The sequence below is a fragment of the Oncorhynchus tshawytscha genome, unplaced genomic scaffold, assembly GCF_018296145.1.
Source record: "Oncorhynchus tshawytscha isolate Ot180627B unplaced genomic scaffold, Otsh_v2.0 Un_contig_430_pilon_pilon, whole genome shotgun sequence".
NCBI classification, from domain to species: domain Eukaryota; kingdom Metazoa; phylum Chordata; class Actinopteri; order Salmoniformes; family Salmonidae; genus Oncorhynchus; species Oncorhynchus tshawytscha.
In genome coordinates this window covers 1-20358 of record NW_024609397.1, presented here as the reverse complement: position 1 = coordinate 20358, position 20358 = coordinate 1, and the positions used below count along the sequence as shown (strand labels likewise).

General features: G+C 43.0%; 1 protein-coding gene across 1 annotated transcript in view; it reads left to right on the top strand.

Moving 5' to 3' along the window:
- Positions 1 to 19307, top strand: part of LOC121844713 (neuronal acetylcholine receptor subunit alpha-7-like) — a gene marked incomplete at its 3' end in the record, with an annotated part of 57494 nt that extends 38187 nt beyond the window's left edge. The window contains exons 3-5 of the mRNA XM_042315130.1: positions 506 to 550; positions 3743 to 3852; positions 19228 to 19307. Coding sequence (XP_042171064.1) covers positions 506 to 550; positions 3743 to 3852; positions 19228 to 19307 — 235 coding nt within the window. The remainder of the gene's footprint in view (positions 1 to 505; positions 551 to 3742; positions 3853 to 19227) is intronic.
- Positions 19308 to 20358: the final 1051 nt, after the last annotated feature.

The window sequence follows — 20358 nt, the reverse complement described above, 5'->3', positions numbered from 1 at the left end:
TACAGTAGTCTCCAGAACTCTACAGTCTATATTAGATACAGTAGTCTCTACAGTCTGTATTAGATACAGTAGTCTCTACAGTCTGTATTAGATACAGTAGTCTCCAGAACTCTACAGTCTATATTAGATACAGTAGTCTCTACAGTCTGTATTAGATACAGTAGTCTCCAGAACTCTACAGTCTGTATTAGATACAGTAGTCTCTACAGTCTGTATTAGATACAGTAGTCTCCAGAACTCTACAGTCTATATTAGATACAGTAGTCTCCAGAACTCTACAGTCTATATTAGATACAGTAGTCTCCAGAACTCTACAGTCTATATTATTATTCTATTCTATTATTCTAACAGAGATGCATTGAAACACCTCTGCTCTTCACCCAGAGTGGAGTCTTATTCTATCAGAGATATTCTATCAGAGATATTCTAACAGAGATATTCTAAACACCTCTCCTCTGCTCTGAAGACATTTCCTTTTTCTTTTTCCCCTTCTTTTCTTCTCCAGGATGAGAAGAACCAGGTTCTGATGACCAACGCCTGGCTGCAGCTGGTAAGGCAGAATTTCTACCCTTTGTGTGTGTGTGTGTGTGTGTGTGACTCTAGTTCTGTGTGTCTGACCCTCATTTGCAGTATAATAGCCATTTTGTTTGTTTCATTTGCTTGTTGAAGCTGGTGTTTGTATCTTGCGGTGGGCGCTATATGATCTCCCTTCCCAACTGATGTCCATAACCAAGTCCTTGCAATGAGGGAAGGATATGAAATGTTCAATTAAAATCTCACAATTTCTAATGGTTTATAGGTTTTCCCCCCCACTGAGACTTGCTGACGCGAACACAGATCAGATAACGGGCTGGAGTTTAGATATCAGATTGACTTAGCGAGCCAGTGCTGAATGACTAAATGTCCCAGCTGTTTGGCTTCAGGTTTGGAGCAAGAATTTAGCAAGAAGCATTTTGAATTTTAAAATCTGCATCCCAAATGACACCATGTTCCCAATATAGGGTAGAGCTCTGGTGGAAAGTAAAGCACTATGTAGGGAACAGGGTGCCATTTTGGGACGTCTCCTACATCTTCTATTACTGTTGGAAACATAGGAGCCCACAGACAGTCCATCAGGTCATACATCAGGGGGATGGGTAACAACATGGGGACATTATCTATCAGATGATAGTGACACATTGGCTGGAGGTTGGATAGAAGGTTACATTTCTCCCGCCCTGCGTCTCCATGGCAATGTCCTTTCAGGGTAGCCTGTAAATGAGGCCACTGAACTAACTGAACAGGCAGTTAGGCCGTCATTGTTCCTAGTCATTGAAAATAAGAATTTGTTATTAACTGACTTGCCTAGTTAAATAAAGGTCAAATAAATAAATAAATAAATAAATTCCATTAGCTCCTTTCCAGCCATTGTTATGTGTCGTCCTCCCCTCAGCAGCCTCCTCTGACCACAATCCACTGTCCTGTGTTCTTATCTGACCTGTCAGTTTCACTCAAGGTGAACAGACTCTGACTGGCTGACGGTGTTTTTTTTTTTCATCAATAAATGATGCAAGTGTTGGCCTTAATACAGGAGTCCCTTTTCTGCTAATGGGCCGGGGGAGCACATTTATTTTGCAGACGCTTCAGGTCAAGAGTTACATTAACAAGAAATGGGGTAATTTAGGAAGTGTTTACAACCTGGAGTAGATGATGCATCCTGCTTTAAACCTTTACTTTGTGGAGTCAGCATTTACAATGTTAGACTAAATTCTCAGTGTTCTATCCCAGAATATATTCTCTGTTCTATCCCAGAATATATTCTCAGTGTTCTATCCCAGAATATATTCTCTGTGTTCTATCCCAGAATATATTCTCACAGTGTTCTATCCCAGAATATATTCTCAGTGTTCTATCCCAGAATATATTCTCACAGTGTTCTATCCCAGAATATATTCTCAGTGTTCTATCCCAGAATATATTCTCACAGTGTTCTATCCCAGAATATATTCTCAGTGTTCTATCCCAGAATATATTCTCTGTTCTATCCCAGAATATATTCTCTGTTCTATCCCAGAATATATTCTCACAGTGTTCTATCCCAGAATATATTCTCACAGTGTTCTATCCCAGAATATATTCTCGGTGTTCTATCCCAGAATATATTCTCAGTGTTCTATCCCAGAATATATTCTCAGTGTTCTATCCCAGAATATATTCTCAGTGTTCTATCCCAGAATATATTCTCAGTGTTCTATCCCAGAATATATTCTCAGTGTTCTATCCCAGAATATATTCTCAGTGTTCTATCCCAGAATATATTCTCACAGTGTTCTATCCCAGAATATATTCTCAGTGTTCTATCCCAGAATATATTCTCAGTGTTCTATCCCAGAATATATTCTCACAGTGTTCTATCCCAGAATATATTCTCAGTGTTCTATCCCAGAATATATTCTCACAGTATTCTATCCCAGAATATATTCTCACAGTGTTCTATCCCAGAATATATTCTCAGTGTTCTATTCTGTGTTTACAGTTCCAGGAATGAAATTAGCCCTTAATGACATCAATTAGAAACATTTAGACTGTTGGACAAACTCCCAAATGTATTACTCCTCCAATCTGTGTTCCTTTTCCAACCTGTGTTTAGAGATTTCCTGATGTAGCATAGTGTTCTCTTGATATAAACTGTGTTTAGAGATGTCCTGATGTAGACTAGTGTTCTCTTGATATAAACTGTGTTTAGAGATGTCCTGATGTAGACTAGTGTTCTCTTGATATAAACTGTGTTTAGAGTTGTCCTGATGTAGACTAGTGTTCTCTTGATATAAACTGTGTTTAGAGATGTCCTGATGTAGCCTAATGTTTCTCTTTGATCTATTTCACCACCACTACAAAGCTTGAACATGAAAGACAGAGAGAGTCAAGGACAGGCCTCTCTAGGACTATAAAAGCCATGTTTGTTCAGAGAAGACGACTAGTGGAGAGATTAGCTACATAAATAACACTGTTTGTCAGGGAAGTCTAGAGGAGGTGACATGATGTTGGCATGCCATGAAGTGTACACATACTTGTATAAACACTCACACACACACACTCGCACACACACACAAACACACTCGCACACACACACACACACACACACACACACAACATAAGTGTGCGTGCACGCAGGCAAGCACACACCAATGTCCACGTTTGTGTGTGTGTGTCCAATGTACTGGCACTGAGTTTCAGTAGCCACATCAGTAGATGGACTCCCTCTGTGCGTTAGGGAACACACCTATGGCAAAAAACATCTGAGGACACACAGACACTCTCACAGCGCGTTACACATCATTCAGTTCAGTCATGTGAGTAAAGGATGTGAAATGCACAACGTCTCTTTTCAAAGTACTTTTATGTGCTTCTATACGGTGGAGTTTGTGTGACTCTCATGGCCTAATAGATGGATTAGAAGGTTGAGTCACAGCCCAAAACATGACCCAACCTCCTGCCACTGCTGGCCAAGGGCACAGACATAGGGACCACTTATTGGGAGCAAGGATGGCTGTTCTATTTGATTATTCGTGTTTGATTGAAAGTGTTTTGAAGCTAATTACAGAACTGTCATGTGCCCTAATGTGTTTTACATACAGTACAGAAGGCCTGTGAATGGATCAGTGTATTTGGGAATTGTCCATGTAAAAACTCTGATCTCTCATCTCCTTCTCTTCTCCATTCTTTCTGCCTCTCCTCTCCTCTCCTCTCCTCTCCCTTCTAGCACTGGACAGATACTTACCTCTCCTGGAACCCAGAGAACTTCCCAGGTGTTCAGAACCTTCGTTTCCCCTCCAATCAGATCTGGGTTCCTGATATCCTCCTCTACAACAGGTAGGCCCTCACTGCCACGGTCTCAACCAATAAGCATAGAGCTATGATGTATGAATGGCTTATGTTACTGTAATCTAGTGTGTTCTAGTATGGGGTAAAATGGGTCTGGCAAGATTTGGCCAGTGGCCTATGTATGTCAGGAGAAGGAGCTGAAGTTGACAAAACAAACTGAACACAATGTCTGCAGTAGAAGTAAGCAGATGTTTCTGGATTTCAGGGATACAGTATTTTCAACCTAACTTCCAAAAAGGGAAGTGGGGCCTCCGCTCAGGTGTCTTTCCCACGCCTGCTATGTTGCAGTAGCAGGCTAGTGGTGTTTAATTTTCTCCTAGGGGAGTTCAATTGATACACATTAGTCCACTAAGTAACCCATTTGTAGACAGACAACTCCCCTGTGGTTTGATTTCACCCTTGGTCAGAGCGTGGACTAATGAAATGACTACGAATTGATTGCCTACAGGACATAAATAAACCACAATACCCATGAGGCTTTGCATCTGTGGCCCATTGCCATGATGGGTAATATGTAGGAAAGAGCTGGATGACGAAATCAGTGTTTGTGGATTGTCCACTGTACATGGGATAGAATTACCAAGGGATTCCACTTCCACTGAAGTTGACATAATATTGTTTTCAAAACAGAATAGGAGACAAAAAATCTGACCCCCCAGCTGAAACAGTGCATCTACTCATAAATTGATATTTGTATCCTTCGATTGATTTTACTTGTCTTTTGTTCTTTTTTCTTACGTAGTCACCAAACTATAGTCTCTGCAAACACCTAACCTGGCTTGTAGCCTCCATCTCTCCTGTCCCCGTACGCCCCTGTGTTGTCCGTAGCAGGATCCAGTCCATGGAGATAAATGGAGAGGTCATATGGTTCTGTACAGCCCACTGATTCAGGGAACGCTCTAGCAGAACCACTCCCACAGTGTCTTACAGATGGTGACGTCAGCCATTTTGTTTTTTCAATGAACCCTGAATCGTAACTCTGCCCCCGCCTGCTCTCAATGGTGCCGGACCTAGTTATTAACTGATACAGTTAGTAGATAGATATGGATGTTGTTGGTATGGTAGATTTCATACAATACTGATATAGCATAATGGATAGACCCCCAAATATTATTTTGGTGATATGGTACATTTCAAACAACAGCGTTTTAGTGCTGAAACATCGGCTAGTCTACTGAGGTTGCTGGCTGTCTGACGCCGGTACGGGAATCATACTGACGTCTAGGAACATGTCACCTGGCGATTACCAACTGTGACAGGGTAGAAGGAGACAACAATACCCACAGTCTGTTTGAGATGTGTCTAGGGGACAGGATGTGTGCGTGTGTCAAGGGGACAGGATGTGTGCGTGTTTTCGTGCCCTCTTCCGTTGAGCTGTCAGACTGGGTTGGGTTGAAGGAGCCAGCCAGGGAACCTGAGACCTCTGAGGTAGCTGACAGTGTCAAGGTTTAATGTCACATGCACAAGTACAGTGAAATGCCTTTCTTGCAGCTCTAACCCCAACAATGTGTTAAACAATAACAATGTAGACATCAATAACAATGTAGACATCAATAGCAATGTAGACATCAATAGCAATGTAGACATCAATAACAATGTAGACATCAATAGCAATGTAGACATCAATAACAATGTAGACATCAATAACAATGTAGACATCAATAACAATGTAGACATCAATAGCAATGTAGACATCAATAACAATGTAGACATCAATAGCAATGTAGACATCAATAACAATGTAGACATCAATAACAAGGTAGACATCAATAACAATGTAGACATCAATAGCAATGTAGACATCAATAACAATGTAGACATCAATAACAATGTAGACATCAATAGCAATGTAGACATCAATAGCAATGTAGACATCAATAGCAATGTAGACATCAATAGCAATGTAGACATCAATAACAAGGTAGACATCAATAACAAGGTAGACATCAATAACAATGTAGACATCAATAACAAGGTAGACATCAATAACAAGGTAGACATCAATAACAAGGTAGACATCAATAACAAGGTAGACATCAATAACAATGTAGACATCAATAGCAATGTAGACATCAATAACAAGGTAGACATCAATAACAATGTAGACATCAATAACAATGTAGACATCAATAACAAGGTAGACATCAATAACAAGGTAGACATCAATAACAAGGTAGACATCAATAACAAGGTAGACATCAATAACAAGGTAGACAGCAATAACAAGGTAGACAGCAATAACAAGGTAGACATCAATAACAAGGTAGACATCAATAACAAGGTAGACATCAATAACAAGGTAGACATCAATAACAAGGTAGACATCAATAACAAGGTAGACATCAATAACAAGGTAGACATCAATAACAAGGTAGACATCAATAACAATGTAGACATCAATAACAATGTAGACATCAATAACAAGGTAGACATCAATAACAAGGTAGACATCAATAACAAGGTAGACATCAATAACAAGGTAGACATCAATAACAAGGTAGACATCAATAACAAGGTAGACATCAATAACAAGGTAGACATCAATAACAAGGTAGACATCAATAACAATGTAGACATCAATAACAAGGTAGACATCAATAACAATGTATACATCAATAACAATGTAGACATCAATAACAATGTAGACATCAATAACAAGGTAGACATCAATAACAAGGTAGACATCAATAACAAGGTAGACATCAATAACAAGGTAGACATCAATAACAAGGTAGACATCAATAACAATGTAGACATCAATAACAAGGTAGACATCAATAACAAGGTAGACATCAATAACAAGGTAGACATCAATAACAAGGTAGACATCAATAACAAGGTAGACAGCAATAACAAGGTAGACATCAATAACAAGGTAGACATCAATAACAAGGTAGACATCAATAACAAGGTAGACATCAATAACAAGGTAGACATCAATAACAAGGTAGACATCAATAACAAGGTAGACATCAATAACAAGGTAGACATCAATAACAAGGTAGACATCAATAACAAGGTAGACATCAATAACAAGGTAGACATCAATAACAAGGTAGACATCAATAACAAGGTAGACATCAATAACAAGGTAGACATCAATAACAAGGTAGACATCAATAACAATGTAGACATCAATAACAATGTAGACATCAATAACAAGGTAGACATCAATAACAAGGTAGACATCAATAACAAGGTAGACATCAATAACAAGGTAGACATCAATAACAATGTAGACATCAATAACAAGGTAGACATCAATAACAAGGTAGACATCAATAACAATGTAGACATCAATAACAAGGTAGACATCAATAACAATGTAGACATCAATAACAAGGTAGACATCAATAACAAGGTAGACATCAATAGCAATGTAGAACAAAAACACACAAGAAGAACATAATATAGTAAATACTTATACTATATACAGAATCAGATCCAGGGTCAGTAGTTATATACAGAATCAGATCCAGGGTCAGTAGTTATATACAGGGTCAGTAGTTATATACAGGGTCAGTAGTTACGGTATATACAGGGTCAGTTCCAGGGTCGGTAGTTATGTACAGGGTCAGTTCCAGGGTCAGTAGTTATATACAGGGTCAGTAGTTATATACAGGGTCAGTTCCAGAGTCAGTAGTTATATACAGGGTCAGTAGTTACGGTATATACAGGGTCAGTTCCAGGGTCAGTAGTTATATACAGGGTCAGTTCCAGTACCATATTAACAATGTGCAGGAACACTGGAGTGATGGAAGTAGATATGTATAGAGGTAAGGAGACAGGGATACTGGAGTGATGGAGGTAGATATGTATAGAGGTAAGGAGACAGGGATACTGGAGTGATGGAGGTAGATATGTATAGAGGTAAGGTGATACTGGAGTGATGGAGGTAGATATGTATAGGGGTAAGGTGATACTGGAGTGATGGAGGTAGATATGTATAGGGGTAAGGTGACAGGGATACTGGAGTGATGGAGGTAGATATGTATAGGGGTAAGGTGATACTGGAGTGATGGAGGTAGATATGTATAGGGGTAAGGAGACAGGGATACTGGAGTGATGGAGGTAGATATGTATAGGGGTAAGGTGACAGGGATACTGGAGTGATGGAGGTAGATATGTATAGGGGTAAGGTGATGGAGGTAGATATGTATAGGGGTAAGGTGACAGGGATACTGGAGTGATGGAGGTAGATATGTATAGGGGTAAGGTGATACTGGAGTGATGGAGGTAGATATGTATAGGGGTAAGGTGACAGGGATACTGGAGTGATGGAGGTAGATATGTATAGGGGTAAGGTGATACTGGAGTGATGGAGGTAGATATGTATAGGGGTAAGGTGACAGGGATACTGGAGTGATGGAGGTAGATATGTATAGGGGTAAGGTGACAGGGATACTGGAGTGATGGAGGTAGATATGTATAGGGGGAAGGGGACAGGGATACTGGAGTGATGGAGGTATATATGTATAGGGGTAAGGAGACAGGGATACTGGAGTGATGGAGGTAGATATGTATAGGGTAAGGTGATACTGGAGTGATGGAGGTAGATATGTATAGGGGTAAGGTGACAGGGATACTGGAGTGATGGAGGTAGATATGTATAGGGGTAAGGAGACAGGGATACTGGAGTGATGGAGGTAGATATGTATAGAGGTAAGGTGATACTGGAGTGATGGAGGTAGATATGTATAGGGGTAAGGTGACAGGGATACTGGAGTGATGGAGGTAGATATGTATAGTGGTAAGGTGACAGGGATACTGGAGTGATGGAGGTAGATATGTATAGAGGTAAGGAGACAGGGATACTGGAGTGATGGAGGTAGATATGTATAGAGGGAAGGTGATACTGGAGTGATGGAGGTAGATATGTATAGTGGTAAGGTGACAGGGATACTGGAGTGATGGAGGTAGATATGTATAGGGGTAAGGGGACAGGGATACTAGAGTGATGAAGGTAGATATGGATAGGGGTAAGGTGACAGGGATACTGGAGTGATGGAGGTAGATATGTATAGAGGTAAGGTGATACTGGAGTGATGGAGGTAGATATGTATAGATATGTATAGGGGTAAGGAGACAGGGATACTGGAGTGATGGAGGTAGATATGTATAGAGGTAAGGTGATACTGGAGTGATGGAGGTAGATATGTATAGATATGTATAGGGGTAAGGTGACAGGGATACTAGAGTGATGGAGGTAGATATGTATAGAGGTAAGGTGATACTGGAGTGATGGAGGTAGATATGTATAGGGTAGACAGGGATACTGGAGTGATGGAGGTAGATATGTATAGTGGTAAGGTGATACTGGAGTGATGGAGGTAGATATGTATAGGGGTAAGGGGACAGGGATACTGTAGTGATGGAGGTAGATATGTATAGGAGTAAGGTGACAGGGATACTGGAGTGATGGAGGTAGATATGTATAGGGGTAAGGTGATACTGGAGTGATGGATGTAGATATGTATAGGAGTAAGGTGACAGGGATACTGGAGTGATGGAGGTAGATATGTATAGGGAGTAAGGTGATACTGGAGTGATGGAGGTAGATATGGATAGGGGTAGGAGACAGGGATACTGGAGTGATGGAGGTAGATATGTATAGAGGTAAGGTGATACTGGAGTGATGGAGGTAGATATGTATAGATATGTATAGGGGTAAGGAGACAGGGATACTGGAGTGATGGAGGTAGATATGTATAGGAGACAGGGATACTGGAGTGATGGAGGTAGATATGTATAGGGGTAAGGGGACAGGGATACTAGAGTGATGAAGGTAGATATGGATAGGGGTAAGGTGACAGGGATACTGGAGTGATGGAGGTAGATATGTATAGAGGTAAGGTGATACTGGAGTGATGGAGGTAGATATGTATAGATATGTATAGGGGTAAGGAGACAGGGATACTGGAGTGATGGAGGTAGATATGTATAGGGGTAAGGTTACTAGGCAACAGGATATTAGATAAATAGAGTAGCAGCAGCTTGTATGTGAGTGGATGTGTAGAGTCAGTATAAATGGATGTGCATATTATGTGTGTGTGAGCAAATTATGGTGAGTGTGTGTGTGCATAGAGACTGAATGGCAGGGGGTCCTGGATGGCAGGCAGCTCGTCCCCAGTGATGTACTGGGCTGTCCGCACCAGCCTCTGTAGCACCATGTGATTGAAGGCGGTGTTATTACCATACCAAGCAGTGATGCAGCCAGTCAAGATGCTCTCAGTGGAACAGCTGTAGAACTTTTAGAGGATCTGAGAGCCCATGCCAAACCTTTTCAATCTCCTGAGGGGGAAGAGGTGCTGTCACACTATTTTAAGTCCTTAGGGATTTGGACACTGAGGAACTTGAATCTCTCGGCCCAGATTCAGCAGGACAGCTTGTGAAAACTGTCCACTAGTGTTTGTATCCCTGAGAGCTGAACCTCATTGCCTCAGGACCTCCTGAACAGGCTTCCAGATTAAGGCTAAACTTGCTTTGAGAAAACAGATTTCTGTAGCCTTATTTATCCAGGGAAATAGACAGAATATGGAGGGGAGAAGATGGAGCTCCAACCATTATGGGACGAGCTGCAGACAAAAATTCCAATTACATTTAAGAGAAGAGAAGGCGTGACTCACAATTAATACACATTTTCAGATGGGCCACACTTGCTTTGAAATGAGATGTGTCACCGTTTTATGTAGCCAGGAAGTCATTAAGAGTGTTGTTGTCACTGTTTTATGTGGCCAGGAAGTCATTAAGAGTGTTGTTGTCACTGTTTTATGTGGCCAGGAAGTCATTAAGAGTGTTGTTGTCACTGTTTTATGTGGCCAGGAAGTCATTAAGAGTGTTGTTGTCACTGTTTTATGTGGCCAGGAAGTCATTAAGAGTGTTGTTGTCACTGTTTTATGTGGCCAGGAAGTCATTAAGAGTGTTGTTGTCACTGTTTTATGTGGCCAGGAAGTCATTAAGAGTGTTGTTGTCACTGTTTTATGTGGCCAGGAAGTCATTCACAGTGTTGTTGTCACGGATTTAGAAACGTTCCAACCATGCCATATTGCCGTATCTCAGTATTACTCCAGAATAGTTTGTATGTGACGGACAGAAAGTAACTCATTCCAATGGATCAGGGTTATGAGAAGAAACTAAACAGAATGTCTGCCTTTTCTATTTGAACCAATAAAAGGCCAGAACACAACGGGGGACCATGTACTTAAAACACTGACTGTTTGTCTCACATGCCTCACTCCGACCCAGGAGCACATTTTAACAGCGTCATTACAGTTGACGTTAAAAGCCGTTCCGAACTCGGAGTGTAATTGCTGGTGGTAATTTTAAGTGTCAGTGGATGAGAGTCATTGTTACAAGAGAGAAGATGCTGATGGCAATGCATTGATAACTCCCTCCCTCCCTCCCTCCCTCCCTCCCTCCCTCCCTTGTAATGGAGTACTGACTACAAGATAACATGGTGTTGAAGTTGATTGATGTCATATGCTGTCTGTGCTACGTTGTTTAAGGTGATGGAGGTGTTCTTAATGAGGTGGTTTGTGTGTGTTTGAGCGTGTGTGTTTGAGCGTGTGTATGTGAGCGTGTGTATGTGAGCGTGTGTATGTGAGCGTGTGTATGTGAGCGTGTGTATGTGAGCGTGTGTGTGTGTGTGTGTGTGTGTGTGTGTGTGCGTGTGTGTGTGTCTAATAGGATGATACGGAACATTAAGCAGGTGATGGTCAGGATCAGCGATCACTAACATTATAGTCCTGGACAAAGAATAGATGGAGGGAGCTGAAGATTTACAGATGGGAAAAGGAACAAAAGGAAGGATGGAAGGAACAAAGAAAGGAAGGAATGAACCAAAAACAGGAAGAGGAACAGGATGTTAGATATGTAGGAAAGGTCAGTTCCTGCAGATGATCTGTATCTGTCCCTGTGATCGTTCTACCTGGTCCTTTCCTCACATACACCAGAGTGAGAAGATGAGACATAAATAAAACGTCCCTGTAATCGTTCTACCTGGTCCTTTCCTCACATACACCAGAGTGAGAAGGTGAGACATAAATAAAACGTCCCTGTAATCGTTCTACCTGGTCCTTTCCTCACATACACCAGAGTGAGAAGATGAGACATAAATAAAACGTCCCTGTGATCATTCTACCTGGTCCTTCCCTCACATACACCAGAGTGAGAAGATGAGACATAAATAAAACGTCCCTGTGATCGTTCTACCTGGTCCTTTCCTCACATACACCAGAGAAGATGAGACATAAATAAAACATCCCTGTGATCGTTCTACCTGGTCCTTTCCTCACATACACCAGAGAAGATGAGACATAAATAAAACGTCCCTGTGATCGTTCTACCTGGTCCTTTCCTCACATACACCAGAGAAGATGAGACATAAATAAAACATCCCTGTAATCGTTCTACCTGGTCCTTTCCTCACATACACCAGAGTGAGATGAGACATAAATAAAACGTCCCTGTGATCGTTCTACCTGGTCCTTTCCTCACATACACCAGAGTGAGAAGATGAGACATAAATAAAACATCCCTGTGATCGTTCTACCTGGTCCTTTCCTCACATACACCAGAGTGAGAAGATGAGACATAAATAAAACGTCCCTGTAATCGTTCTACCTGGTCCTTTCCTCACATACACCAGAGTGAGAAGATGAGACATAAATAAAACGTCCCTGTAATCATTCTACCTGGTCCTTTCCTCACATACACCAGAGTGAGAAGGTGAGACATAAATAAAACGTCCCTGTGATCGTTCTACCTGGTCCTTTCCTCACATACACCAGAGTGAGAAGATGAGACATAAATAAAACGTCCCTGTGATCGTTCTACCTGGTCCTTTCCTCACATACACCAGAGTGAAGATGAGACATAAATAAAACGTCCCTGTGATCGTTCTACCTGGTCCTTTCCTCACATACACCAGAGTGAGAAGATGAGACATAAATAAAACGTCCCTGTGATCGTTCTACCTGGTCCTTTCCTCACATACACCAGAGTGAGAAGATGAGACATAAATAAAACGTCCCTGTGATCGTTCTACCTGGTCCTTTCCTCACATACACCAGAGTGAGAAGATGAGACATAAATAAAACGTCCCTGTAATCGTTCTACCTGGTCCTTTCCTCACATACACCAGAGTGAGAAGATGAGACATAAATAAAACGTCCCTGTGATCATTCTACCTGGTCCTTTCCTCACATACACCAGAGTGAGAAGATGAGACATAAATAAAACGTCCCTGTGATCGTTCTACCTGGTCCTTTCCTCACATACACCAGAGTGAGAAGATGAGACATAAATAAAACGTCCCTGTAATCGTTCTACCTGGTCCTTTCCTCACATACACCAGAGTGAGAGATGAGACATAAATAAAACATCCCTGTGATCGTTCTACCTGGTCCTTTCCTCACATACAACAGAGAAGATGAGACATAAATAAAACGTCCCTGTGATCGTTCTACCTGGTCCTTTCCTCACATACACCAGAGAAGATGAGACATAAATAAAACGTCCCTGTGATCGTTCTACCTGGTCCTTTCCTCACATACACCAGAGAAGATGAGACATAAATAAAACGTCCCTGTGATCGTTCTACCTGGTCCTTTCCTCACATACACCAGAGAAGATGAGACATAAATAAAACGTCCCTGTGATCGTTCTACCTGGTCCTTTCCTCACATACACCAGAGAAGATGAGACATAAATAAAACGTCCCTGTGATCGTTCTACCTGGTCCTTTCCTCACATACACCAGAGAAGATGAGACATAAATAAAACGTCCCTGTAATCGTTCTACCTGGTCCTTTCCTCACATACACCAGAGTGAGAAGATGAGACATAAATAAAACGTCCCTGTGATCGTTCTACCTGGTCCTTTCCTCAAATACACCAGAGTGAGAAGATGAGACATAAATAAAACGTCCCTGTGATCGTTCTACCTGGTCCTTTCCTCACATACACCAGAGTGAGAAGATGAGACATAAATAAAACGTCCCTGTGATCGTTCTACCTGGTCCTTTCCTCACATACACCAGAGTGAGAAGATGAGACATAAATAAAACGTCCCTGTGATCATTCTACCTGGTCCTTTCCTCACATACACCAGAGTGAGAAGATGAGACATAAATAAAACGTCCCTGTGATCGTTCTACCTGGTCCTTTCCTCACATACACCAGAGTGAGAAGATGAGACATAAATAAAACGTCCCTGTAATCGTTCTACCTGGTCCTTTCCTCACATACACCAGAGTGAAAGATGAGACATAAATAAAACGTCCCTGTGATCATTCTACCTGGTCCTTTCCTCACATACACCAGAGTGAGAAGATGAGACATAAATAAAACGTCCCTGTAATCGTTCTACCTGGTCCTTTCCTCACATACACCAGAGTGAGAAGGTGAGACATAAATAAAACGTCCCTGTGATCGTTCTACCTGGTCCTTTCCTCACATACACCAGAGTGAGAAGATGAGACATAAATAAAACGTCCCTGTAATCGTTCTACCTGGTCCTTTCCTCACATACACCAGAGTGAGAAGATGAGACATAAATAAAACGTCCCTGTAATCGTTCTACCTGGTCCTTTCCTCACATACACCAGAGTGAGAAGATGAGACATAAATAAAACGTCCCTGTGATCGTTCTACCTGGTCCTTTCCTCACATACACCAGAGTGAGAAGATGAGACATAAATAAAACGTCCCTGTGATCGTTCTACCTGGTCCTTTCCTCACATACACCAGAGTGAGAAGATGAGACATAAATAAAACGTCCCTGTGAGATGTAGGTAAGATATTTCCATTTCTGCTCTCAACCTGCCGTTGTGCCTTCCCTGGGTAATGTAGAGCTATAAGCCCACTGTCTTCATATCCAATACCATGGTGGCTTTAGTGTACCTGTCGAACTCTCTGTCGTGACACAAGACATCATTCTGAGAAGATATTCCTTTCCTTTCCCTCCTGAGAGTTCTCTGAGACATAGATCCTGAAAACCAGTTATTGTGTTTCTGTCTATAGTGTTTTCACAGGATGAAACAGGACACACACACACACACACACACACACACACACACACACACACACACACACACACACACACACACACACACACACACACACACACACACACACACACACACACACACACACACACACACACGCGCACACACACAACATTGTCTACACAGTGTTTTGAGAGGACATTTCTATAAGCAGTGTATAGATTTGGAGAGGAGCTTCTACCTGAAGGAGGAAGCTGTGATATTGAAGGAATAAGGTGTTTGTATTCTGTACATGTATTTGTCTGTCTGAAAGCCAGTACAATGCTTTCCTTAAGGGATTGGTGGTATGACGTGTGTCACACAAATACTCATGTATAAAAGGATAAACATGATCTATAACTCGAGCTTACTTCCTTTTTGAGTTGTCCTGGTACGTCCCCGTGTTACACCATTACCGCCCCCCCCTCCAGGTATGTCCCTGTGTTACACCATTAACCCCCCCTCCAGGTATGTCCCTGTGTTACACCATTACCCCCCCCTCCAGGTACGTCCCTGTGTTACACCATTACCCCCCCCCAGGTACGTCCCTGTGTTACACCATTACCCCCTCCTCCTGGTATGTCCCTGTGTTACACCATTACCCCCCTCCAGGTATGTCCCTGTGTTACACCATTACCCCCCTCCAGGTACGTCCCTGTGTTACACCATCCCCCCTCCCTCCAGGTACGTCCCTGTGTTACACCATTACCCCCCCTCCAGGTACGTCCCTGTGTTACACCATTACCCCCTCTCTCCAGGTACGTCCCTGTGTTACACCATTACCCCCTCCAGGTACGTCTCTGTGTTACACCATTACCCCCTCCAGGTACGTCCCTGTGTTACACCATTCCCCCCTCCAGGTGCGTCCCTGTGTTACACCATTACCCCCTCCAGGTACGTCTCTGTGTTACACCATTACCCCCCCTCCAGGTACGTCTCTGTGTTACACCATTACCCCCCCCTCCAGGTACGTCTCTGTGTTACACCATTACCCCCCTCCAGGTACGTCCCTGTGTTACACCATTACCCCCCTCCAGGTACGTCTCTGTGTTACACCATTACCCCCCTCCAGGTACGTCTCTGTGTTACACCATTACCCCCCTCCAGGTACGTCCCTGTGTTACACCATTACCCCCCTCCAGGTACGTCTCTGTGTTACACCATTTCCCCCTCCAGGTACGTCTCTGTGTTACACCATTACCCCCCTCCAGGTATGTCCCTGTGTTACACCATTACCCCCCCCCCAGGTACGTCCCTGTGTTACACCATTACCCCCCTCCAGGTACGTCCCTGTGTTACACCATTACCCCCCTCCAGGTACGTCCCTGTGTTACACCATTACCCCCCCTCCAGGTACGTCTCTGTGTTACACCATACCCCCCTCCAGGTACGTCTCTGTGTTCCACCATTATCCCCCCCCTCCAGGTACGTCCCTGTGTTACACCATTACTCCACCCCTCCAGGTACGTCCCTGTGTTACACCATGAAATGAGATGTGTCACGGTTTTATGTAGCCAGGAAGTCATTAAGAGTGTTGTTGTCACGGCTTTAGACGGGGGGGGACCATGTACTTAAAACACCGACTGTTTGTCTCACATGCCTCACTCCGACCCAGGAGCACATTTTAACAGCGTCATTACAGTTGACGTTAAAAGCCGTTCCGAACTCGGAGTGTAATTGCTGGTATGAATCATATTAAACGAGGTATATGAATCATATTAAATGAGATATATGAATCATATTAAACGAGGTATATGAATCATATTAAATGAGATATATGAATCATATTAATGTGATTCATATATCTTGTTTAATATGATGTTGTGTGATTATTGATTCATAGTCATAAACCAACATGCGCTAGTTGGATTATGTAGTTTAAAAAACATTATTAATCAATTCATTAAATTACTAAATGTTGATTTAAAACAGAGAAACACTGTACAAGGTACAAGCCTACAACAGTGTGGATGGATGGTTTCAAGTACAAGAACATTAAAACAAACCAAATAATATTTATAACTTCCTAACCAGCGTTAGTTCATTTGTATTCAGCTGGCCTCGACAACGCTGCTAATTTAGAAACCTTTGTTCTTGGACAATGGACCGGGTGATTATCAGGGTGTGTTCTAAATGACCCTCTATTTCCTGTTCAGCGCACTACTTTTCACCAGGACCCATAGGTCTAAAGTAGTGCACTATTTAGGGGATATGGTGCCATTTGGGAGATAGGATTCATCCCAACATTGCCAAACAACCAAGCCTGCAGCTTCCTCTCGTCTGAACAAATGGAACAATTATCATATCTGATTATGACAGGGACATGCAGCAATAGATCAACATTACATTATGTAAATCGTGATGTCTTCTTTTGGGTTTGGTTACAGTCATTTTTTTGTTGGCCTGCATTTAGTGCAAGGGCTTGTTGTGCGTCAGCCAATAGTGTACGTTGTTTCCAATCCACTTCCTGTTCTAGTGGCATCAGTCACGTAACCACTCGTCATTTCAAAACAGACTAATGGACGTCTGCATGAATCAGGAGAATTATCATCTTATTTTCTGGGGAAGATGAGCACTTTCATTTATTAGTCATTGGCTCTCATAATGCACTGATGCTGGGATCTGATCTGGAGAAGCAACATTTACCAGGGAAGGTCAAAAGCCACTTTTATCTGATCAATCACTCTTTTCCCCCCAAAATGTTTTAATATATATCTGGGGAGTAACGATGGGGTGAGGAGGGATGCTGGGGGTGAGGAGGGATGCTGGGGGTGAGGAGGGATGCTGGGGATGAGGAGGGATGCTGGGGGTGAGGGAGGAATGCGGGGGATGAGGAGGGATGCGGGGGGATGAGGAGGGATGCGGGGGGTGAGGAGGGATGCGGGGGGTGAGGAGGGATGCGGGGGATGAAGAGGGATGCGGGGGGTGAGGAGGGATGCAGAGGTGAAGAGGAATGCAGGGATGAGGAGGAATGCAGGGGTGAGGGGGTTGAGGAGGGATGCGGAGGTGAAGAGGAATGCGGGGGGTGAGGAGGGATGCAGGGGGGGTGAGGAGGGATGCAGGGGGTTGAGGAGGGATGTGGGGGTGAGGAGGGATGCGGAGGGATGCGGGGTGAACAGGGATGCGGGGGGTTAGTCTAGGCTGTAATACCTGTGATATATGGTGTTTGTTCGGATGTATTTGTGATGTATCTCAGTTTGATGGTAGTGTTTCTGAAGCCAGTCCCACCACACGCTGAGCCACCTCTGATGAAACCCTTTCTGAAGGAGGACCGGATCAATAATATACACACTGTCTGTCTCGCTCAGTACTGAGCCCTCTGTCTAAGATATCTCTCTCTCCTCCTCTCTCTGTTTCTCTCTCTCCTCTATCTCTCTCTCATTTTCTCTCTCTCTCCTCTCTCTGTTTCTCTCTCTCCTTCTCTATCTCTCTCCTTTTTGCTCTCTCTTCTCTTTCTCTCCTTCACTCTGTTTCTCTCTCTCTCTTTCTCTCTCTCCTCTCTCTGTTTCTCTCTTCTCTCTCTCTCTCCTCTCTCTGTTTCTCTATTCTCTCTCTCTCTCTCTCTCTCTCTCTCTTCTCTCTCTGTTTCTCTATTCTCTCTCCTCCTCTCTCTGTTTCTCTCTCTCTCTCTCTCTCCTCTCTCTGTTTCTCTCTTCTCTCTCTCTCTCTCTTCTCTCTCTGTTTCTCTCTTCTCTCTCTTTCTCTCTCTCTCTGTTTCTCTCTTCTCTCTCTCTCTCCTCTCTGTTTCTCTCTCCTCTCTCTCTTTCTCTCTGTTTCTCTCTTCTCTCTCTCTACTCCTCTCTGTTTCTCTCTTCTCTCTCTCTTCTCTCTGTTTCTCTCTTCTCCTCTCTCTGTTTCTCTCTGTTTCTCTCTCTCTCTCTCCTCCTCTCTGTTTCTCTCTTCTCTCTCTCTCTACTCCTCTCTGTTTCTCTCTTCTCTCTCTCTCTCTCTCTTCTCTCTCTGTTTCTCTCTGTTTCTCTCTTCTCTCTCTCTCTTCTCTCTCTCCTCTCTGTTTCTCTCTTCTCTCTCTCTCTCTCCTCTCTCTGTTTCTCTCTTCTCTCTCTCTCCTCTCTCTCTCTCTCTCTCCTCTCTCTGTTTCTCTCTTCTCTCTCTCTCTCTCTCCTCCTCTCTCTGTTTCTCTCCTCTCTCTCTCTCTACTCCTCTCTCTGTTTCTCTCTCTCCTCCTCTCTCTGTTTCTCTCTTCTCTCTATTTTGCCCCCCCCCTCTTTATTTATATCTCCATGACAACAGACTTAGTTACCCTCCATACAACATCTATCAGATCATTCATCTGTGTCTCTTCTCTTCTCTCCTCCAGTGCAGACGAGAGGTTTGACGCTACCTTCCACACCAATGTCCTGGTCAACTCCTCTGGGTCCTGCCAGTACATTCCACCAGGTGGGTAACCAGGTCACGTCTAGCCCTGTTCAGTTCCAGGGGTTACTGGGTCGACACCTATGCTTTGAGGAGGGTCGCTTTAACCCAATGCTCTCTGCTACTGTATGACAAGCGGTACCGGAGTCTAGAACCAAAATGCTCCTGAACAGGTTCTACCCCCAAGCCATAAGACTGCTGAACAACTAATCACAACTAATCAAATGGCCACCAGACTATTACATTCCCCCCCCCCTCCATTTGTTTTTACACTGCTCGCTACTCGCTGTTTATTATCTATGTATAGTCCCATCCCCCACTTTACCCCTCTACCTACATGGACAAATGACCTCGACTAACCTTTACCCCCTACCAAATACATGGACAAATGACCTCGACTAACCTTTACCTCTACCTACATGGACAAATGACCTCGACTAACCTTTACCTCTACCTACATGGACAAATGACCTCGACTAACCTTTACCCCTCTACCTACATGGACAAATGACCTCGACTAACCTTTACCCCTCTACCTACATGGACAAATGACCTCGACTAACCTTTACCCCTACCTACATGGACAAATGACCTCGACTAACCTTTACCCCTCTACCTACATGGACAAATGACCTCGACTAACCTTTACCTCTACCTACATGGACAAATGACCTCGACTAACCTTTACCCCTACCTACATGGACAAATGACCTCGACTAACCTTTACCCCTCTACCTACATGGACAAATGACCTCGACTAACCTTTACCTCTACCTACATGGACAAATGACCTCGACTAACCTTTACCTCTACCTACATGGACAAAATACCTCGATTAACCTTTACCCCTCTACCTACATGGACAAATGACCTCGACTAACCTTTACCTCTACCTACAAGGACAAATGACCTCGACTAACCTTTACCCCTCTACCTACATGGACAAATGACCTCGACTAACCTCTACCTACTTGGACAAATGACCTCGACTAACCTTTAACCCACACATTGACCCCTGTATGTAGTCTCATTATTGTTACTTTTTAATAATTGTTTTACTTGAGTTTATTTGGTA